The sequence below is a fragment of the Cornus florida genome, unplaced genomic scaffold (genome assembly GCF_030987335.1).
Source record: "Cornus florida cultivar Cherokee Brave unplaced genomic scaffold, ASM3098733v1 CherokeeBrave_3.0.0_Hap2_Chr09, whole genome shotgun sequence".
Classification (NCBI taxonomy): Eukaryota; Viridiplantae; Streptophyta; class Magnoliopsida; order Cornales; family Cornaceae; genus Cornus; species Cornus florida.
Window position 1 is genome coordinate 42424871 of NW_026775579.1, and position 26493 is coordinate 42451363.

General features: G+C 37.5%; 1 protein-coding gene across 1 annotated transcript; it reads right to left on the bottom strand.

The window, feature by feature from the left end:
* On the bottom strand, nucleotides 1-25354 carry LOC132272541 (uncharacterized). The gene is made up of 3 exons (XM_059773670.1): nucleotides 25168-25354; nucleotides 4682-5257; nucleotides 1-1115 (listed from the first exon to the last, which is right to left on the bottom strand). The coding sequence occupies exons 1-3, from the start codon at nucleotides 25352-25354 to the stop codon at nucleotides 1-3; spliced, it is 1878 nt and encodes a 625-aa protein (XP_059629653.1).
* Nucleotides 25355-26493: the final 1139 nt, after the last annotated feature.

Genomic DNA, 26493 nt, shown 5'->3' on the forward strand with positions numbered 1-26493 from the left:
TCATAATCTTAGTGGTGTCATCTCCAATAACAGACCAAGCCTTCTTATAAAAATAAGCATTATACCCATCAGATCTGAAGACTTATTGTTTTTGAGGGTGAAAAAACACTTCATGATCTCTTTATTAGAAGGAATGACACTAAGCTGAGCAATGAAAGTATCAGGAATAGTCTTGTGGTACACAGATTTTAGAGCATCCATACCTAAATAATTGCTAGTTTCTCCACCAAAAATAGAGTTAAAATAGTTGAGGGCTTCCTCCTTGATCACTTGAGGTTCATTAGTGGTGGTTCCATCATTTAAATGGAGGCTAAGAATCTTTTTCTTGTTGCATCTGTTGTTGAAGGCTTTCATGAACAAAGTAGTGTTCCCATCCCCTTCCTTTAACCAATTAATTCTGGATTTTTGTCTAAAGAATGATTCCTCCGCAACTGTTGCATCATTATAAGCTTGAAGAAGCTCATTTTCTCTAGTTCTTAGATGTTCATCAGAGGGGTAAGAGTCAAGAGTCATTTCACAATGGTGAAGGGCCTCCTTAACTTCAATAACTCTAGAAGAGATCTCACTAAACTCTTTAGTGTTTAAGAGTTTGAGATGTTGTTTTAAAAGCTTGAGTTTTCTAGTCACTTGGAACATAGTGTGATCATTCACATTAGCTCCCCACATAACACTAGTAGTGGTTAGGAAGTCCCTGTGATCACCAAGGAAATTAAAGAATTTGAAAGGGATATTTCTTCTAGGATTAGGGTTACCAAACTTAACCACCATTGGGGAGTGATTAGAAATCCTTTGGGGTAAGAACTCACATTCAGAAAGGGGAAAGGTTGTAAGCCATTTATCATTTGATTGGACTTTATCAAGCTTTTCTGAGATATTGGCAATTCCTAGGCTTTTGTTTGTCCATGTAAAGAGTATTCCACAATACCTCAGATAACTAAGCTCAAAGGTGTGAATGCAAGTGTTAAACTCATTAATAGCAGGAGTCCATCTTTGAGAACCACCAAAACACACTGCAGGGTGCCTAATGACATTAAAGTCACCTAAATGAATCCATGGGGTCTGTGAAGTAGCTGCAGCAAATTGACAGATGTCATTCCACAAACTTCTTCTGTAATCTGCATTATTAAAGGCATAAATGACAGAGAGATTAAAGTTAGTATGGTCACTATCTATGGTGATAGAATTGTAATGACCCGGTCTTTGTCCTCCTTTTTCTTTTCGACGATTTTCTTTTTTCGTCTTTTTCTTTTTTTGTTTTTTTCCTATTTCGTCTTTTTTCCGTTTTTCATTTTTCCTTGCATAACCTCACTTGTTGTGCTCGGATTTGATTTCGGTTTTGCATGCATTTATGATATTTGATTTCCATGATATTTGTATTTTTACTTTTGCAGAAAAGCATGTTAATTGCTTACTTTTTTTATAAAGGGCGTGGATGTATACTTTAGTGTAATTATTCATTATTTTTGGGATTTTTGTGTAATTACATAAAGTAATTATTTTCATCTTAGGGACCTTTTTGCAATTTAATTTGTAAGATATTTTGAAAAAGGACCCTTTTACAATTTTTGAAAAATGTGACAAGTGCCACATTCTCATGGTGCCACTTGTTGGCAATGGGGTCGAGTGATTTTGATGTGTAATCTTTTGACATTTGGAGGGTGGAGGTTCACCCACATGTTAGCCTAGGATTGGTACACATGTTGGCTTTGATTGTTGACAAGTGTAGGCTTAGGATTAAGCCTAGGAAGAAGTCATTGATTTGTGACAAGTGTAAGATCATGGTTTAGTCTTGCATTGTGTGTGTGTGAGAGGTAGTGTAAGAACACATAGTGAGTGGAGGATTTCTAGCCTTTCCACTCACCATTTCACACTTTATCTTTTTCATTTCACATGTTCTTCAAGAACCCTAACCTAGCCACCATTGGAGAAAAGCTTGGTTCATAGCTTTGACTTCATTTTTGGCTTCCTTCCACTCACCTTAGACCAAAAACCTTGGAACACAAAAGCTTCCCCTCACTCTACTCTTCAATAACCCTAAACTTGTTTTTCATTTTGAGCTTGGTTGCTTGGATTACAGAGATTCAATTCTCTATTGAGGTAGGGGTGGTAGTATGTTTATATTTTAAGTGTTTTATAATCCTTAGGATTTAATATATATTGTATACATGCTTTTAATATGATAGTCTTGCATATTATAGGAAACGCTCACATCTTGACTTAGGATTTATTGATTTAAGCATGTATGATATGTATAAACCATGTGTAGAAGGATTATATAATTTAGTAATATACTAAATTCTTGTATTTTCACATGTAGTGATGATATAGAATTCTTGTGGAATTATTAATGTTTTATGCAATTTCCATTGACTTGAATTGCTATATTTGTTGAGATAATAATTCTATATTCTTGTGGATTACAAATAGTAATTATCATAAAAGCTTATTGCTTTAAATGTTGATATTTAGTGTATAAAGTTCATTGTTGAGGCATGATTGAAATTGATAAGTTGGTGGTATTGTATTGTACATAATATCATGATGATGACTTGTCATTTAGCATGTCATTCTAGACTTGGAACCCTAAGACATGGTTTGTGTGGTTTCAAAATGCTTGTGCATGGAAGGTGGTATATATGCCTTAATATTATGTATAAGTTTTGAACTTGATGTATTTTGGATTCTCTTGGGACATGGTTACAAGTGACATAGCTAGAGTTTGGCTCTAGTGCGGGAAGTATGAGTTCACCCCAATTGAGATAGTGCGCACTTAATGTGGTCTTCCCTGCGGGTTAATGCCTAGAATAACCGTTGAGGTCTCGGCAGAATTCCGAGCTTAGGTGTCCAACGATTCCACTTTTTGATTTCGCATTCAATTCCAAGTTGACAATCAATGTTTAAGTTGTAACTTGTAATTTTAGTTTCATGCGATTTGATGTTGTGAAGTATATTCATTTTGATATTGTGTTGCTAGATTCATTTAAGTTAGCTTAAGATGATCCCTTAAAACACCTTGAATATAGACGTTAAGTGGAATGATCCCTTGTATTCGTCTATATTGATCTTGCAATGATATTGAAACTTTAGGATATACGCATATGCTTTTTCCTACGAGTAACTTGATTACTCACCTTAGTGGTTTGGGTTGTTTTTTAGGTAAAGAGACTATGTTCTTGGATGCTCATCATCCTTAGAGGCTTATGAGTCATTTGAAGCATTTTTGTATATTGACATGCAAGTGTTTAACATGCTTAACTTTGATGTCATATTTTGTATACCATGGGTGTATGGTACTTTAGAAGCTTATGTAGCTTTCTTGACATGTAATGATACTTAAGTATTCACTTTTGATATTATAAGCATGTATGTATGGAGGCCAAGGGCCAAGCATGATTACTTTTGTACTTATACTCTTTTGGTATCAAACTTTTCTTCAAATATTTATTTTAACCATCTTGGAGGTTTGCCACATGAAACTCTTGTAATTGACATGTTCATATGTTCAATCTTCCTTAAAATGAATCAATTTTTGATCTATGCATGTGGCTAAAATGAATCCCATAGGTTCCATTACAATTTCACATGTTTGGAGGAGCTTTCAACAACGTTTCGAGGATTTTCGGTCGATCGAAACTCTAAGTTGATCGACCGATCCCTTTTTAAGACCAAATGAACAGTAAAAATCAGCCTTCAGAAAACATTCTGTGAGTTCCAGTCGACCGAAACTATAAGTTGGTTGACCGATCCCTTTTGTGACCAGTTTCGGTTGACCGAAACTATAAGTCGGTCGACCGAAATAACCCCTATGCACCAGCACTTCCAGATTTCAATTCAGCACTGATGGTCCAACTCCGGAAGGCCATAACTTCTTCGTTCCTTATCCAATGGGGTGATTCTTGAGCCTAAACTTAAGGATTTTGAGTCATAATTCCAATGGTACCTATGCCATTCTCATATTCTAAACACAGTAAGAGAGATTCATGTTTTAGTGAAGTAGTGTCAGTTTTCACTTCAACCGGGAAAGAGCAATTTGTGGGATTCTTAGCCAATGTTCTTAATACCTCTTGGAATGTCTTAAAATGATTAGACTAGGTTTTTTTCACCTTGTTTGACTTATTTAGAGTCAAGGTTCTCTCTTTAGTTGTGAATTGACCATTTTGCCCCTCAAATAACGAATTTTGTCCATTTTGACCTTTGTTTCCGCTTTTGCTCTCTTTAGGTCCCGTAATCTCATGAAAGGTCACATTTGTGTCTTAGGAGTGATTCCTATCTCTTAAGACCTTGGTTTATCATTTGCTTCCGCATTTCGGATTCGTCATCGGATTAACTTTCGGTTCATCACAGACGCACCGAGTTGAAAAACTTGGGCCGTCACAAGAATAGTGGATAGCTTAGGCACTATCACTAAGCTTCTGGACTTTAATGAACCTCTGGTAAAAAAAGAATCCATATCCTCCCAAGAGTGGAATGGTTGTAGTTATGCAATAATTGCCATGAAGGGGCAATGTTCCTCAGCACTGATTTGACATTGACTTTTTAAACTTTGTTCTCCACAATGGCCACTAACTGGAGCTTATATTCATAAATAAGCTTCCTTATTTCTCTTTGTTTTTCAGGGTAATTAAGACCCCTGATATTCCAAACTGCTGTATTGATCATTGAGTGGATTGGACCACAAGACCTGGAAAGCCCAGAATAGGCATCTCTTGGGTAATGTCACCCTTCTTCTTCTTCTTCCCTGTATCATCCTTTATACATTTTTTATCACTATTACCTATTTTACTACCATGACTTGAAGAGGACATGGTAGTGTCAGAGGAAGTATGTGAAGCTTTAGCTTTTCTAGTGCTAGAATTAACATCATCATCCTGCATATAACCCACTTGATCTTGGTTGTGGCTACCTGTAGCAATTGTATAGACAATAGGAATAAGGCAGCCTATTGTGGAAGGCTCAATTTCAGAGTGTTGATCATGGTTGTGGCTATCAGGATCATTTTCAGTGTCAATGGGAGTAGAGCAACCTGTTGTGGAAGGTTCAACTTCAGAATATAATGTGGCAAATTGGTTATTTGTTAACAAAGGGGGTTCAGGCCTAACATTATTATGAAGGGGAAGTGTCTGCTCTGAGCAAGTTTCAATGCTAGTATTAGGAGCATAGTGTTCAATAAACGTGGTTGGAACCACCTTGTTGTTCTTCTGGACAATCCTCCATTCAAAGTTAGAAGTAACAGTGGTGCCCTCAAAAGGGTTAGGACCTGTGGTGCCAATAAGTGGTTTACACTTAGAATTTGTGTGTCTAAAACACTTACATACCTCACAAGCTTGAGGCATCCATTAGTATTCTGCATCAATGGTGATGAGTTTACCACTTTCCAACCTAATTTCAAAGTTATCCACAAGAGGTTTAGTAGCATCCACTTTAATACATACCCTTGCATAACTTATTCTAGTTAAAGCTTCAGTTTGTTTATCTGCAAATTATGGTTTCCCCACTGCACTAGTGATACGACTTAAGCCCCTTGTAGTTTAATGCTCATAAGGGATATTAAAAAATTTTACCCATAAAGGTATGATACTACATGCCTTATTCTTAAATTCCATACATTTTTCCCATTTTTTGAGAATAATTGGTCTTTCCATCATCATCCATGTCCCATTCACAAGGACATTGTTGCAATTATCCTCATTGAAAAACTTGAAAATGAAGAAGCCATTATCATTCCCAATTAATTCCTCAAAACCTATTGAACCCCATAGTTTTTGAGCTTATTTTTTAACAAGAGTGTGTGGAAGTTTCTTCTGTAGAAAATAACCTACAATACTGGCCTTCCATTCTTGCTCCCCTTCCTCAGCGAGATTTGTAGGAAGATCAACCACAGTGGAGGACCTAGACCTTGCATTAGGAGGGAAAAATTCAAGGTTCATCTTGTACCTGTCAGTACTTGTGTCATGACCAGTGGCAGCAACTTTTGACTAGCTGGTATGTGTGTCTCGAGGACCATCAGAGCCAAGAAAGGGTTGTTGAGCATTGTCCAGACCTTGTAGAAGCCAAGTATTTCCATTTTGGTGTAATAAAAGAAAGTCTTTGTGTGTTGGAATAGCTTGGACAGAAGTGTCAGACACATAGTTTGACTGAAGACCTGTTGCATTCCCTACCTCCAAGGGTGGCGCGTGGATGCTCCTTTGGTGCTGGTGATGAGAGACAATGGTTGATGAATGCTCAAATGTGATGTATTTTAGCTCCTAAGCTAGGGTATTTTAGTCCATTCATCTATCTTACTTTCATATCTTAGATACTTATTTGTGTTATTGCCTATTTCAGGTGAATAATGTTCAAACGGGCTAACAAAAGCCATTTAGACCATTTTTGGAGCTAATGAGCAAAGTTGGAAAGAAGCCAAGAAAATTGCATCAGGGGAACTTTGATCGATCGAAGGGAAGTCCCGATTGATTGAAATGATCTTCAATTGATCGAAATGATGGCAGTGCCAGCTCAGCAAAGTGGATAAGGCCCGAAGATATTTTTGATGCCACGTCAGCTTCGATCGATCGAAGCTAAATGTTTGATTGATCGAAAATATTCGATCGATCGAAATGCCTGCTGGCAGTAAGCTGTCTAATTCCCGAGTGCGCCGATTTCTACCTACCATGCATAGCTGCGAATTTCCTCCAATCAGAGACTATTATTCTGACTTGGTCCTTACTCAAAGGAGTGTGCAATTGATTTATTAAACATCATTGTAGTAGATATTATTATTATAATTACCAAATATAAAACAGATAGTTTCTCTCTCTAGAATTAGGGTTTTAAAGAAGATAGCAAGGATGAAGATGATGATGCCAACCTTCAAGCTAGCCTTTGAGGGTTCCATGACCACTACAATGAGTGGCTAAATCCTTCTCTTGGGGCTAGAGATAGCCTCTAGGCTTGCTTCTCCAACCTAGCTTTTGTGTATTTTTGGGGATTTTAGTTGTAATAGATGTTTTGACCATGGATAAATATAGATCTTGTGATTTCTACTTGATTTGTATGGATTAATGCTTTCAATTGATCATTTAGCTCTACTCATATGTCTATGTAAGATAGAATTGATGTTCTTATTTTGATCTCTAGATTTAATAAATTTGATACATGTCTATGTGTATTGATGATGTTAATCTAGTGATGGTTAAGGCATGGTGCTTAATGGAACACTTTTGTGATTTATTTGATGGTTCACACTTGTTTCTTGATGGACTGTATCACATCTCTAGTTTAATTAGTTTAATTTCATGTCTCTAGCCTAGTTGTAGTGTAGATGCTTTAATTTCTTAGGTAGGTGAACAATCCATTCTTGTTTCTTGACATTCCATACTTTTGAATGCAAAGAGTGTATATCTCTAGATATTTGTGTGTGCATTAATTGTGGTTTAATTGAATGAAATCTTGGTCTTATTTGATAGGTTGTGTTATTCATTAAAATTAGTTAGACACTCTATACTTATTTGCCATTCATGCTTAGTTTCAATTGATGTCACACACACACACAAAGTTACAATTTGTGATACCCATCGACTCTGAGACATGGGTTGATCAGGCCCAAGCCCAAACCCGAGGGAATATCAAACAATTAATATATAAACAAACACAGAATACAAAAAGACTTTAAGAAATAGAATAAAGCTGAAAGAATTAATTAATATAAAATCCTCAAACCTTAAAGATTAAAATAATCTAACTCTCCAAAACCTCCAAGAGTACAACTTGGGAATCCATCTAGTGGACCCCTCAACAAAATCGCAACTGAAAAGTAATCAATTGAAGATAAAATCCAAATCTAAAACATGGAATGAAATCCTACGTCGTTGGTAGAATGAATGACCGTCTCTGCTTAGCCGAACAAGCCCTGAGACTGGAACCGTCCGATACCTGAAAAAATATTAGAGTAGGTCAGGCCCACGGAGAAGTTCTATTCTAACTGCAATCCATACAGTGACCCGATACGCAAATACACCCTAGATATCTCAACAATATCTATCTAGTCCATACATATATATATCCACTCTAAGGGACATTCACTGAACTACAAAGGGGGTCTCAACCTGAATAGAAGGCAACATGCAAAACGCACTTGAGTGGGCATGAATACCTAAGCCTAACAGGGTACACCTCAACCTATCATAGCCACCTATGCATCCATTGCATATACGCGCCCTAACCATCGACTCTGAGACTCAAGCTCATATCGTGGTACCATAATCATATATTTAAAGTCCATCCAAAACTAGAGTATGTCATTCAATTATTTGTTGATCTGACATAAGATTTATAATCCGGTTAACCACTCAACTTATTCAGTTGATCTGACTTAACCACAAATAACGACTAATCCAAGTAGTCACTCAACTTTATTCAATTGATCTGACTTAAATATAAGTAGGATTCAATATTTTACAATCCATTCCCTTATTCCAATAAATTAGGTTTTAGCGTTTTGAGCTAAACCATCCCTAGTATGCCACCGTCCCATACTGGTGCATACAATCCATAACATCCATATAATTGACAGAATTTAATATAATAATTCAGTAATTCAAATCCAACAATAATCCACATAATTGACAGAACATAGTTTAATAGTTCAGTAATTAATAACCAAAACAATAATCCATGGAATTGCAGAATAACGTTTATTATTTCAGCAATTAGAATCCTAAATAAGCATAGATCAAGTCTGATAAGTAAATGACCATATTATGCATCCAAAACAAGGTTTATAATCATGCTATAATCTGTTAAATTGCTAAAATAAAGTTAAGCAATTAAATCCCTTATATCCGTTAACGGTATGCACAATTATTTAAACTTTCATACCGTTCACTTTATTAACGTATAAATATACATTATGCATCCTAGGGTTTTAATACACCATGAAATAATTATTATAACCCTCATTTAAAATCCCACAACAATTCGGAAGCCCAAACTCATCCAAACAGTGCCCAAAACACCTCCAGAATGCATCAAACAAAAGAGCCTACTCTCAAAACTTGAGAGCAGGCTCAATTACACATGGAGCCGGCTCCTTAGACCTTGGAGCCGGCTCTATGAAGAAGGGAGCCGACTCCCCATCACCTAGAGCCGGCTTTGCACAAGAGGGAGTCGGTTCTGCACAAGAGGGAGTCGCTCCCACTTCCATGGAGCCGGCTCTCTCCCTCTTTAAGAGCTCTAAACTTCTTCCCTTCATCTGCTTCATCTCTGGCCATTTCCAACCCTTCTGTTCTTTATAAATATTGATCTTAATAGTCCAATTTATATCCAGTATCATCCCAGTCATTTATTTAAATCAGTTTGCATTAAAAACAACCATAAAAATAATTACCGATTTAACATGCTCAAAGATCAAACACTGAAATCCCATTGCAAGAACAATTCCAGAGTAAAGTAAACATATATAGACGAGCAATTTAACATATACTAAGCATGTAAAATTCAGTTAATATCTGATTAAAATCCTAGAGATCATCTAGGTATGCACAGAACACAGGTCAAGGGGAGAGAGACAGAATAGAACTTGCCTGTGAGATTTTTGAATAAAAACCTCGTCGCATTCTTCCTAAGTTTTCCGACGACGTTCGCTCACTGTCAACCTCCTACTTCTCAACCTTCCCTCCTCGTAGGTCCATCCTTTAATCCACAGCCGAAACCCCAGCCTTAATCTCTTTGTTTTTCTTACAATTCCCTCTCTATTTCTCTCTATATCACTGGTACATGCATAGGGATTTTCTAACCCGTTTGCAGACATATAATAGTATATTTATAGGCAATACTAAAACCTAGGTCCAATTATAATTAGAGACAGAAACCCTAACCAAACCCTAGTCGGCCAAAACGTGATTCCTAAAAGAATGAAACCCTACTTTCCCATTAAAATTAATAATACTAAATTATTCCAATTAAATAAAATAAAAATACCATTAAATAAACAATTAAGCAACTAATTCAATTAAATAAAACAATTAATCAAATAATGCAATTTAAATACATAATTAAACAATTAAATCAAATAAATAATTAAATAATTAAGCAAATAATCACACAAAAATGCAATAAAACAATAATTAAAATGCCAAGACTATCCTTTTAAAATTAGGGTATTACACAATTTAAATTTCCCCATTAATATACAATTACTAGTGTTTGAATGCAAAGAGTGTACATCTCTAGATATTTGTGTGTGCATTAGTTGTGGTTTAATTGAATGAAATCTTGGTCTCATTTGATAGGTTGTGCTATTCATTCAAATTGGTTAGACAATCTATACTTATTTGCCATCCATGCTTAGTTTCAATTGATGTCACACACACATACAAAGTTTTAATTTAAATTTCCCCATTAATATACAATTGCTAGTGTTTGACGAAGTGAAGCTTAGTGATAACTCTATGCCCCAAGACCTTTCTCCTATATCTTTTCCCTATTTTCTAAATTGTTCTCTTTTTACTTGTATTAATCTTTAATTGCATTATAGTTTAGTAATCAACCACCAATCAATCTTTGATCATTCGTCCCACTAATCCGACATTAATTTCCATCACAAATACACCTCCGATTCCTTGGGACGATCCCTACTCACCCTAGTTATATTTTTAGTTAGAAGTGGTAGTGACATTTTATAAATTTAAACTTGGCCACACTTTTGCAATTTGGTTGCTTTGGCAAGCGACACACCAAGTTTTGGTGTCGTTGCCGGGGATTTGGCACCATCGTATTTGGAAATTAATTTGGAATTAGTACTCTTTTGATCTTGTTTTTTATTTTCATTTTTATTTTATCTTTAGTTACTTATTGTGTTTATTCTTGATTAGCTAGGTGAATTGAGCCAAGAGAGTGAAGCAAAGGGAAATTGAAAAGCAAGAGAAGCAAAAGAAGCCAAGTGAAGCTAAGCAAGAGCATAAAAAGCTCAAAAATAAAATAAAAATTGCAAAGCAAGGAAAGCAAAGAAAAAAATTGAAAAATCATTTGAAGTTGCTTAAGGACCCTTTGTGAGCTTTTCTAAACTCAATCTCTAGTTAAATCGTGAGCCCGCGTGGAGGCAAATTTTTATTTTCTTAGATAGATCGTGAGCCCACATGGAGGCAAGTTTTTATTCTCTTAGATAGATCGTGAGCTCGCGTGGAGGTATTTTAATTTTTTTTGCATATTGGTCAAAACATGGGAGTATGGGATCATCGTATGTAGAGGATTATTGATTTGTTACTGGGGCGAAGTGATTGTTTTGTTGATTTTATTGTTATGTTACTTGATTTTTGTGTGGTTTCAACCAACCTTTCATCATTCTAATGGAAAATCTAGAAGGTTATCTTGGTTATTTAGACCCGAATTTCATGGAACATCCTCCTTTCAACCAATGTCCTCCTGGAGTTCAAGCTCCGATTCCTCCAATGCTTCTTCGTGCTCATTATAATCTTCATGAATACCATGCACCAACTTGCATTATGCTTCCTAATTTTGGGGCCAATCAATATGAAATTAAGCCCGAAACCATTCAAATGTGTCCAATTTTCTATGGCTTAGATGATAAAGAACCATATAAACATCTTGATGAATTTCTTGAAATATGCTCCACCGTGAAGTACATGAATATCCTGGAAGAAGTTCTTAGACTACTCATTTTCCCCTTCACTCCTAAAAATAAGGCAAAACATTGGTTCAATAATTTGGGGGTAAATTCAATAATTTCTAGGATACAAATGCAAAATGAATTTTTTTAAAAAATTTACCCCGTAAGTTTGACCAATTCAATGAGAACCGCAATTAGAGAATTTTCTCATGGGGAAGGAGAAATTTTACATGAGGCTTGAGAAAGATTGAATAACTTGCTAAGGAAATGCCCACGCCATGGTATTCCAAAATGGCAAGTGGTTCAATATTTCTATGAAAGCCTATCTGACATTCACAAGGACATTGTTAATTCTTCATGTTGGGGTTCATATTTTGGGAAACATGAGGATAATGTTTGGCATCTTTTTGAAAAAATGAGTGAGAATTCTTTACATCAATATCACACTTCTCGGTTGGGTCATAATTCTAATAAAAAGAAGGAAAATTTGAAAGTGTGTCAAATTGAAAGTCCAATGGAGATTGTAGCCGAGGTTAAAACTCTTTCTCAAAAACTTGATAAATTTTTATTGAGTCAAAAACCAGTTATCAAATCATCTCATTTTCATCACTCCTATCATTTTTGTGAGCCTTGCATGACATGTTCTAGTGTTTTACATTCTACTTCCAATTGTCCCCGTGGACATGTGTTTAATGAACACCTTGAACAAGTCAATGCTATATTTGCTTGCCCTTATTCAAATGTTTATGTCCCGAGGTAGGATGAAAATTCAAGTTTTTTTCAAGCTAGAAATTCTCAAAATCGATATGTTTCTCCCTATAAAAGAAATGAAGGTTCTCAAAATTTTGTTTCATCTTCTTTCTATCATCAAAGAATGAACCAATTTTCACATCCTCAAGTCTATGAATTTCAAAATGGTTTTCATCACTCTCATGCACTCCCTAGCGATTCTACATTTGAAAATAAGGTTTTAGTGGCTTTAGGTAGTTTGGAAATGAACACCAATTTGTTGCATTCTCATTCTCAATCGATATCGAAGCTTGAATCCCAAATTGGGATGATAGCTAATGCATTGAATGCGAGAGAGATTGGTAAGCTACCTAGCTAACCCGAAAGGAACCCAAAAGCCCAATATTTTATGGAAGCAAACTCTACATCGGGGTGTCCTTCCTAAGAACAAGTGCAAGCCATTACTACTTTGAGAAGTGATAAGCAAATTGACAATAGGGTTAAAAAACCAAGTGAAGTTAGTGAACTAGTGCAACCAAAAGTTGACACCCATCCCGATTCCAATCATACTCCTACTTCCTTAGAGGAAAATGTTCCAAATAGAAATTTTCAATCTTCTTCATCATTTTCTCAAGTTGCAAAATCTTACGAGCCAAAAGCTCCATTTCCATATGCATTGAGAGAGACTTCGCCTTTTGGGAGGCAAGAAGGAAAAATCCATGACATGATGGAGGTGTTTAAGCAAGTAAGCATAAATCTACCTCTCTTGGATGCAATTAGGCAAATTCCACCTTATGCAAAAATTTTAAAAGATCTTTGCACACAAAAGAGAAAGAATAAGGGATAAAGCCCTAAAAAAGTGTTCCTCACGGAGCAAGTGAGTTCCATCATTCAACATAACACTCCACCTAAGTTCAAAGATCCCAGTGCTACGACCATCTCATGTATGATTGGAAACCATAAAGTTCGTAGAGCTCTTCTTGACTTAGGGGCGAATGTTAATTTGATTCCTTACTCTATGTATGTCCAACTAGGATTGAATAAATTGAAGCCAACCTCAGTGGTGTTTCAATTAGCCGATAGATCCATCAAAACTCCTAGGGGTATGGTTAAGGACATTCTCATTAAGGTTGACAAGTTCTATTTCTCGGTTGATTTTGTGGTTCTTGATACTGAACCGGTTGCTAATCCTACCAACCACGTCCCAATCATCTTAGGAAGGCCATTTCTTGCCACTACAAATGCAACTATCAATTGTAGATCTGGGGTTATGGACATTTCTTTTGGCAACATGATGGTTAAGCTTAATGTTTTCAATGCAAGTCGACATCCTATAAATAAAGACGACTGTTGTCTCATAGATGTTTTGGATGAGGTCGTTGAGGAGTCCATTTCTTCCATGATTATGAAAAAGCCAACCGAGGACAATCTTTCATCTCTTTTCTCTGGGGATCCTTTTACATCTTGTCTCCTTGAAATGTATGAAAATTGTGGGTTTGATAATGAAGGATCAATGAATGAAGTAAATGATTTAATGGAATCCATGTCAAGTTTGGACTTTCCACCTTAAAAAGCTCCAAAGAAACCTCTTCCTCCACTCTCTAGTACTCCACCGGTCCCATCTTTAGTCTCTCCACCCATTCTTGAGCTTAAAACTCTTCCTTCCAATCTCAAGTATGCCTTCTTGGGCCCAAAAGAGACTCTACCGGTCATCATTTCTTTAAACCTTGAAGAGGACCAAGAGAATGATCTTTTAAATATGCTTAAAGAAAATAAGGAAGCTATTGGATGGAGTGTGGCAGATCTAAAGGGAATTGACCCTTCTATTTATATGTATTGCATACTTATGGAAGAGGATGCAAAATCTTTTAGGGATGCTCAAAGGAGATTAAATCCAAACATTAAAGAGGTGGTAAAAAATGAAGTTGTTAAACTTTTGGATGCTAGTATAATTTATCTAATCTCTGATAGCAAATGGGCAAGTCCAACTCAAGTAATTCCCAAGAAATCGGGGATTTCGGTGATTGAAAATTCAAAAGGTGAGGCAATTTCTAAGCGTACCGCCAATTCATGGCGTGTATGCATTGATTAACGTAAATTAAATACCGCCACTAGAAAAGATCACTTTCCTTTGCCATACATTGATAAAATTCTAGAGAGATTGGCCAGGCAATAATATTATTGCTTTCTTGATGGCTATTTGGGTTATAATCAAGTAGCCCTAGACCCTTTAGACCAAGAGAAAACCATCTTTACTTGTCTTTTTGGTACATTTGCTTATCGACGGATGCCTTTTGGTTTATGCAATGCTCCCGCAACATTCCAAAGGCGTATGATGTCAATTTTCTCGGATATGGTGGAAGAGTATCTAGAGGTCTTTATGGATGATTTTTCTATCTTTGGGTCTTCATTTGATGCATGCCTTAAAAATCTATCTTTGGTGCTTAAAAGATGTCGTGAAACAAACCTTATTCTTAGTTAGGAAAAGAGCCATTTCATGGTTCAAGAAGGTATTATTTTAGGTTATGTCATCTCAAAAAGGGGTATCGAGGTGGATAAAGCAAAAGTTGAGCTCATTTCTGAATTGCCTCCGCCTTCCACGATGAGAGAGGATCGCTCCTTTTTAGGTCATGCCGGCTTCTATCGCCGTTTCATCAAAGACTTTAGCAAAATTGCTAGACCCTTGTGCAATATTCTCGCCAAGGACACTCTTTTTGTCTTTGATCAAGCATGCCTTGATGCTTTCCATACACTTTGTAGTTCATTGTTATCTGCTCCTATTATGCAACCTACCAATTGGTCATTACTGTTTGAAATCATGTGTGATGCCTCTGATTATGCCATGGGAGTAGTTTTGGGGCAAAGGGTAGGAAAACTTCTATGCGCTGTATACTATTCAAGTAAGACTTCTCGGGAACTCAATTGAATTACTCCACTACCGAGAATGAATTACTTGCCGTGGTATATGCTCTTGATAAATTCCGGTCCAATCTCTTAGGGTCAAAAGTCATTGTCTATTCTGACCATGCTGCTTTGAGGCATCTTTTGACTAAGAAGGCAACAAAGCCTCGTTTGATAAAATGGATTTTTGACGAGCCTCTCTCCAATGCATTTAGAAAACGAGACTTTTTAATGCGAGAGGTCGCTTCGCAAGGTCAAAATATGAATGTGGTTTCGGAAGCTTTTCTAGTCAAATTTACATTTATAAAAACCACTACTACAACTAATGAAGTATAGCGAGTAGGGATCATCCAGAGAGATTATACGTGTTGGAATTTAACTTCGACTCTAATGTATCAATTGATTGCAAAAGATAGAGAATAGTTGATTAAACTAAGATGCAAGAAAATTAAAATTCAATTAAAGTAAACTAGTGAGAGATAGGGACTTAAGAGATATGAAGAGAGGTCTTAGGGTGTTGAAATCACCACTAAGCTCATGTAATTAACCACTTGCTTTCCATTAATGGGGAATACATTGTTGTGAACAAAATGCGACTACCAATTACAATATTAAGCATGGCCCATCAAATTCATGCATGAATTGTCTACCTAACCAACAAATAAACTAAGTGTAGCACAACCCATCAATTCTAAGCATAACCCATCAAACTAGTCACAATTGTAGCACATATCAATCTAGAGAATTATGGAATTTGCAATAATAAGCCATGGAATATCAAATCAAGTATAGATTGTCTACCTACCTACAAACATGAATTAAATTGTAGAACAACCCATCAAGCATAAGAATAATTCATTAAATTAATTGACAAACCCATTTAATGAAAACCCATACTAAGCCATCACTAAATCCTTAATTAATCACACATAGACATGTAACCAACATAGAGAATCTAGTGTAGAGATCAATTCCTAAATAATCACACATAAGACAACATGTAATCAAATAGATAATCAATAGAAAGAATTAATCCATATGAATCATGTAAGAAATAATTCCTAATTTAATCACACATGGACATGTAAATAAACTAAAGAATTAATAGGAATAATTAAACCATAAAAATCATAGAAATATACTAAGATTCATTAAATTCACAAGGCTAGAACACTAATCAGAACAATATATATAAATCCCTAAAAATAGAAATATAAAGGTTTAGATTATACAAGACTTAGGGCTCATCCAAGCCCTAAGTATAGATCTAGCTAATCATGGAGGAGGTAAATGTGGTCATGAAACTCTCAAGAGTAAGCTCCAAACATGGCTCCATCTTCTTCTTCATCTTCTTCTTCTTCTTCTTTGAAGCTCTAAAGAGAGAGAGTATGTGGATCTAGAGATGTGTTCTTGAGATGAGCCTCCACTTCCCTCTTCTCTTCTAACCCTAATCTCTAACTTTTCTAGAGAGAGAAAATAAAATTACAATGTAAAAATAAAATGATAAAAAACTCCCTTACAAAAATGGTTCAATTCCCATTATATAGAAGGTCCTTTTCTTAGCCATTAAGTCAGAAATATAGCCCCAAAAATATCTAATCCCGTACTATGTGGTAGGTGGAGTTTGGGTGAGTGGGAATAAGATAGCTCGCTACCAACACATTTTCAATCGATCCAACTTTTTCTTCAATCGATCAAACTTGGTTCGATCTATCCAACTTTCCTGATAAATCTCACTCATCAATTTTTCAGCATCAACCTCCTTTTACTCCAAATCTGCCTCTTTTTGCTCCAAATTCTCACTAAGACTTAGTTTGACTCCAAAAAGGCCTTAAGAAACCATTTTTAGCTTGTTTTAACATTATTAACCTGAAATAAACGAAAACACAAATAAGTACTAAAACGGGTAAATAAAGATAGATGAATGGACTTCTCGCTTAAGGGGTTTAAATGCGCACTTTTCAGTGCTCATCACACCGCCAAACTTAAATATTGCTAGTCCCTAGCAATGAAGTACAAGGTAAAGGAATGAAATGAACAACTAAACAACTATAACTAGAAAGCAATAAATGGATAACGCCACTTTTGTAGGGAACACGATTGCATTTAGTGTATGCAACAAGCCTTTTAAACCCCTAGGTTACCCCTAGTGGACAAGTGAAGTCTCATTAGGGTTTCCATAAATGATACCCACAAACATTAAGCTCATTTTCACTAAAGAGGCACCAATATTGCAAACAAGTATTGGGAGAAAACTACCTCAAGTATGCAATTTTTCAACCATTTCCAAGTAATCTCCCAATATCTAAACATCAAGCAAACAAATATAGTACTTCACATATCAAGAAAATGATCATGCAAATCAAAACAACTCTACAATCCTTTTTGAGTGGACCGGCATCAAATATGTTGTTGTCTAAGCCAACTAAAGAAATGGTTACATCCTTACCCTCAAACTAGCACACAAATCTAGTACTGATTATCAAGACAAAGAGTGGGCCCTCTATTAAAGCTTTATTCATCTAGGTGCGCTTATTCTTTTCACTCGATTTTTTTTTTTTTTTTTTATCCCTAAGGATCAAAGATGGAAGTATAGTACAACGTGTTGATCTATGAAGCTTTCTAGCGATTCATGAGGTAGAGCGTTAAATCAATGACTCCCAAACCAGACGGCTTTAGGGCATTAGGCGTTCAAACACCCCTAAGGACTTATAAGCTCAAATCAACTAGGCTACAAATCAAAACAACCTCCATCTAATCATTTCCCACTTCTCACCTGTTGGGAGAAGTCCTCACTTTTTTTATTGCTTTTGCAACTTTTTCTCTTTTTTTTTTTATTTTTTTATTTTTTTTTTATTTTTTATTTTTTTTGGATAAACAAGTTCAATTATTAACCTAGAGTTTGAGCCCTCCACCTTTCGGCGCGAGAAATTCAATGCTTGATGAGGCTAGAATCCCGGCTACTCAATGAAAGGGGTTTGTTATCCACCTTTATCAAGAATGAAAGCTTTCAATGCACTACTAGCTCAATTGGGATATAACCAATTCAATAATCAACAAAACCTGTACCCCACAAATGAATGCTAGTGTGCGTTTGTGATAATGTAGAATTCTAGAGTGAATCTCAAAACAATCACAAAATCAGGATGATGTGGACCACAAGTGCAAGCATGTTATCAATCTTTCAAAAAATTTACTCCTAAATAGCATCCACAAGGCATACAAGGAGTATTGGACTCTCAAGTCAAGCAATTTTTAAATTTTAAGCAATATAGTCCTCAAAAGATCAAAATCATAGCTAGTTATGGACCAATCATAGAAAATTCCTCAAATACACAAGTCATGCTCAAAATTTTGAATTGAAAGCAAATACTGCAATTAACACCATTACCCCCCCCCCCCAAACTTAAATGGCACAATGTCCTCAATGTGTAAAGAGAACAAAGGAAAGAGTATACCAGTGTAGCTAAGCAAAGAATGGCCAGGACACAAGTATCCGAAGTAGGTGGCATAGCCCCTCCCCCCAGACTTGGGATTAACTGTGGTCATGAAAAGATGGCACTAGGATAAAACTTATCAGATAACAAAAGGGATAATAACAGTGCACAGTGGACATGTAAGTGTAAATGGGATAAGAAATTGAAGTAAAGAGAGTGGAAAAAGGTGGTCCTGAAAAATTCGGGCTGCACCCTCTCACTGAACTCACTGGGATGTATATAATATATGGAGTCAATCACAAATAGATATATCAATATAAAATCCAGACATCCAAAAATATCATGCATAATATACAAAATGGAAATAGTATATATAGTACATCACAGGAATAGGGCCAATAGACTAGCCTCAAAAATATAATATAACGGTATCAAAATAGCAGTCTAATATCACAAATATGGATAAAAATGAAAGAGAAGTAGAGAGATTAGATTGAGGATGTAGGGCGGGTGGGGCGTGATCCCCAAATATCTCTGGATATGTAACGACCCAGGTTTTTTTAACCCGGGGCGTCAGTGATGACCCAAAAGTTAATCCAGTAACGGATCCAAAATGCGGAAGCAAAAGATAAAATCATAGTCCTTTGAGATATAAATAATCTCTAAGACACAAGTGTGACATTCCTTGAGGTCATGGAACTTGAGGAGAGCGAAAGAGGAAACTAGAGTCAAAATGGGCAAAATTTGTCAATTAAGGGCAAAATGGTCAATTTACAATTGAGAGGGGAAATTTGACTCGAAACAAGTCAAATAAGGTTAATACAACCGAATCTAATCATTTCACAATGTTCCAAGAGGTTCCAAGAACTTTGGACAAAAATCCCACAAAAGGCCCTTTCCCGGTTTAAGCAAAAACTGACACTATCCCACTAAAACATTAATAACTCCCACTTTGATTTGAATTTAAGAATGAAATTAGAATCATTGGAAACCTGACTCAAAATCCTTAAGTTTAGGCTCAAGAATCACCCCATTTGGGTTAGAAATGAAGAATTTATGGCCTTTCGAAGTTAGACCATCAGTGTTGGAACAAAATCTGGAAGACAGGCACGTGAGGGGAGTTTTGGTCGACCGAAATAAAGGTTCAGATGACCGAACTGGATAGAATACTTTTTGAAGGCATGGTTTACTGTTCATTTGGTTTGATAGACCGATTTGAGGCCATCGGTCGACCAAAATAGAGTTTCGGCAGACCAAAACTCCTCGAAAAGCTGTTGTAAGGTCTGCTGCAAGCGCAAGGTGTTAAGGTTCAACCTATACTTCGAAATCCATGATGATTCGGTCCAAAATTGAATGTTTAAAACTGATTTCTAATGAAATATGGATATGTAGACATGCAAATAACCTTAATATAAATTATTTATACGTAAAACAACGGCTCATGGCCCCATGCACATCATTTACAAAAATCTCACATGTTAAACCTCCAAAATTTGTTTAAGTACATTCTTAAAGCAAAAGATGGTACCAAACGACTACAAGTGCTAAATTAAACATGTTTGGCCCTTGGCCTCAACACATACATGTTATTTAAGTATCAAAAAGTGTACTTAGGTACACATTACATATTTCAGAACAAAAATAGCATTTTACACCAAAATGATTCTACATGCTAACACTTGCATGTTTTCAAAAATACAACAAACTACATTAAGACTTCAAAGCAACTTAAGGATGTGATGCATCCCAAAACAAAGTTTCTTTACCTGCAAAATAACCAAAACAACTAAGGTGAGTAATTAAATTACTTGTAGGATGTGGTGCATGCGCATACCCTATAGTTTCAAGTAAATGTAAACCAAACATAGACCATCACAAGGGTGTATTCCACCTAACATCTATGTTTCCATGGTACTCTAAGGGATCGTCTCAAGCTATGCAAATGTTTGAAACGATGAGCACGTAGCATTCAAGTATCTAAGACAAGTACACTAACCACAATATAACTAAGGTTACCAAATCACAAGCTACAAGAAATCCATGATTTACAACTTGGAAGTAATACGAAATCAAATAATGGAAAGACTAGGATATGTGGCCACAAGTCCATACAAGTTATTTTGGATAATTACGACCCACAAGGTACAACCTAGTGCGCACTATGACATAGGAGAATTCTTACCCTCCGTACTAGAGCTAAGCCTTAGCCATCAACATTTCATATCCTTACAAGCTTCCAAAAATTAACAAGTTCATGACATTTATGCAATCTCAATGCATGAAACTACCTACCAAGCACAAGTAGGGTAAAACCACGCAACCCATGTCTTAAGGTTACATGTCTAAAGTGGCAAGTTAATGATACTACACATCATGTTATATCAATTTACTATCAACGTAGGCCATAATTACAAATCATGAAATATAGTAATCTACCTATAAGTAATTATAAGTGCCACACATAAGATTTTCATACTAAGCTTTCAATGAAATCTCCATTTACTTAACAACATAAGTGCAATTTCAAGATATTCATAATAAACCCTCAATGAAATCACGAGTATTAGGCAAATCATTAAACAATAACCTACCTACACAATTTAATAGTCATATACATGCTTTAATTCACAAATCCTAAGTCAAGTATATAAAATCTCTATTTACATGCTAGTACAAGAATTTAAAAAGGCATGTAATCAATATATATCAAACTCCAATATATATAAAGCCCAAAGAGGATAAACATACAACCACCCCTACCTCAATAGAGAATTGAATCTCTATAATCTAAAGCAACCAAGCTTAAAATGAAAAACCAAACTAGGGTTTTGTAGAGGAGAGTGAGAGAAAGATAATGTATTCCAAGCTTAATGGTCTAAGGTGAGTGGAAGGAGGCCAAAATGAAGAAGAAAGCTATTAACCAAGCTTTTCTCCAATGGAGGCTTAAGTTAGGGTTCTTGAGAGAAAAGAGATGAAATTGAGACAAAGGTGTAAACCCTAAGCTAAATGGTGGAATTCTCCACTTACTATATGTTTTTGCACTACCTTTCACACATACACAATTGTAAGACCAATTATGAAGCCTACACTTGTCACCATCCTATGTAAATTTTCAAGACTTAACATTGAGCCTACACTTGTCAACTATCCATACCAACAAGTACTCTAATCCTAGGCCAACAAATGGGTGAATCTCCACCCTCCATGTGTCATCAAACAAGGCTTCCAAGTGGTTTCACCACAAAATCAACAAGTGGCACCTTATGAATGTGACACTTGTCACATTTTCCGGAAATTGCAAAAAAGTCTTTTTTTAAAATATCTTCCACATTAAATTACAAAATGGTCCCCAAGACGAAAAATAATTACTTTATTTAATTACATAAAATCCCCTCAAGTTTAGAGTAATTACCAAAAGTTGTGCATTTATGCCCTTTACAAGAAAAGTAAACATTTAACATGCTTTTCTACAAAAGTGAAAATGTAGATTTCATGAAAATGAAATATCATGGATGTATGCAAAGCCGGAATCAAATCTTAACACAAAAAGTCAGGTTATGCAAGGAAAAATGAAAAACGACAAAAGGACGTAATAGGGAAAAGACAAAAAAAAAAAAAAATTTACCGAAAAGAGAAAAGAAAGGAAATGACCGGGTCATTACAACCTACCCTCCTTAAAAGAATTTCGTCCTCGAAATCGTATCGTACCTGAAAGAGAGAACAAATGGGGGTACCGAGAGCGAACCTTCTGCTCAAGCTCCTAGGTAGCCTCCTTGACACCGTGGTGTCTCCACAAGACCTTAACCAATGGAATGGTCTTAGTCTGTAAGACCTGCTCTCGTAAATCAAGAATCTGGACTGGACCTTCCTCGTAGGTCACATCCTCATCAACAACTACATCTGTCCATCGTAAAACATGTGATGGATCCGGCTCGTACTTCCTCAGCATAGAAACATGAAAGACGTCGTGAACCCTATCCACGTCTGGCGGTAAAGCCAAACGATAAGCAACTTCACCGACGCGCTCTAATATCTCAAATGGTCCCATGAATTTAGGAGACAACTTGCCAGTCTGGTGAAATCTCAGAAGTCCCTTGCAAGAAGAAATCTTAAGAAAGACATGGTCTCCTACCTCAAAAGACAAGGATCGCCTCCTCCTGTTAGCATAACTCTTCTGTCTGCTTTGTGCAGTAGCCAACCGCTACCGAATCAACTTGATCTTTTCTGCAGTCTCAATGACAATGTCGGGACCCAAGACAATGGTATCACAAACCTCCGTCCAACAAACTGGAGATCTGCAAGGCCTGCCATACAACGCTTCAAAAGGTGCCATGCCAATACTGGCTTGGTAACTATTATTGTAGGCAAACTCAACCAAAGGCAAGTAGTCCTCCCAACTACCACCAAAATCCAAGATACAAGCCCGTAACATATCCTCTAATATCTGAATGGTGCGCTCTGACTGACCGTCGGTCTGAGGATGGAATGCAGTGCTAAAATGAAGCCTCGTATCAAGAGCCTCCTGAAAACTCTGCCAAAAATTAGACGTGAACCGTGGATCCCTATTCGAAACAATGGATACAGGAACCCCGTGAAGCCTGACAATCTGCCTCACATACAGTCCACTCAGTCTCTCTGCACTATCTGTCACTGCCATGGGCAAGAAGTGAGCCGTCTTAGTTAACCTGTCAACTATAACCCAAACGGCATCATTCCCTGCCTGAGACCTCGGAAGTCCCATTACGAAATCCATAGTGATATGCTCCCATTTCCACTTAGCTACTGGTAATGGTTGCAATAATTTTGCCGGTCTCTGATGTTCTGCCTTCACTTGCTGACAAGTAAGGTATCAAGCCACGAACTGTGAAACATCCCGTTTCATACCCTGCCACCAAAACTGTCGTCGCAGATTATGATACATCTTCGTACCACCAGGATGAACTGTGAGTCGAGAGTGGTGAAAATCCCGAACAACGTCTTTATGACAAGACAAAGGAACGAACATCATCCCTTTGTACCTGAGACCACCGTCTAAATGTAAGGTCCAACCCTCTACATTCTCACCACCGGAAATCCGAACATGGATGGACTTCATCTCCCCATCCTCCAACTGTGCCTCAACAACTCTGCTAACAAGAGCCGGTTGCGCCACAAGACTAAACAAAATAGCCTGCGAAACATCCTCATAACACTATAAACCAAGGTCTACAAGTTCTTCTAGCATCTTCCATCTGTGAGTGGAAATGCTAGCAAGAGTCCCCCGTAACTTCCTACTCAATGCGTCAGCTACTACATTGGCCTTACCCGGATGATATTGTAACTCAAAGTCATAATGCTCCATGAACTTAACCCATTTGCGCTGTCTCAAGTTCAAATCCTTCTGAGAGAAGAGATACTTAAGACTCTTGTGATCGGAGAAAACTTTAAACTTCTTTCCATACAAATAGTGTCTCCACCCCTTCAGGGCAAAAATAACTGCTGCCAACTCCAAATCATGTGTCGAATAGCTTAACTCGTGAGTCTTCAACTATCGAGACCCATAAGCAACCACCAGTTCTGTCTGCATCAAGACATAACCTAAACCTTCTTGCGAAGCATCACAAAAGATCACATAACCCAAACCACGTTCAGGAATGATCAACATTGGAGCCGATGTCAACCTGACCTTCAACTCCTAAAAAGCAAACTCACAAGCCTCGTTCCATATGAACTTGACCCCTTTACGGGTAAGTTGAGTCATAGGTGCCGCTAGACAAGAGAAATCCCGAACAAATCTCCGGTAATAGCCGGTTAGGCCAAGAAAACTTCGAATCTCAAACACTGTCTTCGGACGTTCCCAATCCATCACCGATTCAATCTTTAACGGATCTACTGTAACTTCGCCCCCTGACACAACATGTCCAAGGAACTTCACCTCCGGTAGCTAAAATTCGCATTTCTCGAACTTGGCATACAACCGATTATCCCTAAGGATCTATAACACTGCCCTTAAATGATACTCATGCTCCTCCACCGAAGCTGAGTATACTAGAATGTCGTCAACGAACACCACAACGAATTGATCAAGATGGTCACTGAATACGCGGTTCATCAAGTCCATAAAAGCTGCTGGAGCATTGGTCAAACCAAATGGCATCACCAGAAACTCATAATGGCCATATTGTGTACGAAAAGCGGTCTTGGATATATCCTCATCCTTAACCCTCAACTGATAATTACCTGATCTTAAATCAATCTTTGAAAAACAAGTGGCTAACAAGTCATCAATCCTAGGCAAAGGATACCTATTCTTGATTGTGACGTGGTTCAGCTTGTGATAGTCGATGCAGAGTTTGAAAGACCCATCATTCTTCTTTATAAAAAGAACCGGTGCTCCCTAGGGTGAAGCACTAGGACGAATAAAGCCTTTAGCTTTTAAATCATCCAATTGAGCCTTCAGCTTATCAAGCTTTGCTGGTGCCATGCGGTACGGTGCCATGGAGATAGGTGCAGTACCGAGAATGACATCAAAGGTAAAGACAACTTCCCGAAAAGGAGGAAGCTCCGTCAACTCCTCCGGAAAAACATACAAGAACTCCACAACAACTGCAGGGTAAACGCAGCCTGAGCTACTATCCTCGTCAGCTAACAGGCTAGCCAAGTAGGACCTGTGGCGACTCCAGTCACCGATACTGAAAATCATTGTCAAGTGGGAATCACTCCGATCTCCCACGAAGTGAAAACAATCTCCTTTGGGAGTGCAAACAGTCACCCTCCCGAGGAAGCAATCGATTATGTACGAAAGAAGGATAGCCAATCTATCCCGAGAATGACGTCAAAGCCTATCATGTCGAAAACAACGAAATCGAACTCTAAAGTCCGTCCAGCTATCTCAATAGCACAACCCTGATAGACACGGTCCAAAAACACTAGACCCCCAACTGGTGTGTCAACACAAAGGAAACCATCCCGCTGCGTGACCTCCAGATCCAATGAATGTGCAAATGAAGCAGATATGAATGAATGCAATGTACCTGTGTCAACAAAAACTCTAGCCCAAGAACTGAAAACTGGAAAGATACCTCGAACTGTAGAAGTCTCAGCAGAGGTATCGTCCTGTGGCAGTGCGTAAGCTCATCCCTGAGCCCCAGACTGCTGTGAACTGCCTTAGTGGCCCAACTGATGTCCAAAAGCAGTAGGTGTAGGGCCTCTAACCAGATAAGAACCAACTGGCGGCGCTGCTGACTGTGGTGCCCGAGGCACCTTGAAACCTGACTGCACAACTGCTGATTGTGCCGGTACGACCTGTGAACCTATGCCACTCTGTGTGCCGCCTTGCAATTTCGGACACTCTCTCCTGAAGTGACCTGGTTGCTTGCAATAATGACAAGCTTCACGAACTCCCTTTGTCGAAGCTGTAGGCTTACAAGCCTGTGACTGACTGGCATGTGGCTGAAGCTGTAGGCAATGAGGCTTGATATGCCTCGGCTGCTGATGGTGGTGACAAATTACTCCCCGGGCTGACCCCGAAGATACTGGAACTACAGGTACAGACCGAGACCGCTGTGACTGTCCCTGAGTACGTGAACTGTCCCCTGCCTTAGCCTTGTTCCACTGACCCCCAATTGATACTGATGAAGCCTCTCCATGAGACTGCTTATATGAACCCTTGATCTTGAGCTGATCTCGGTCCTCTGCCTCAACCAACATAGCTTTCTGTACTACCTCCCCGTAGGTCCTCAATTCCAATACTGAAATCCGTATCCTAATATCAAGATGTAACCCATCCTGAAACTTCCTCGCCCTGAGCTCCTCGGTAGCTACCATCTCCGGTGCATAGCG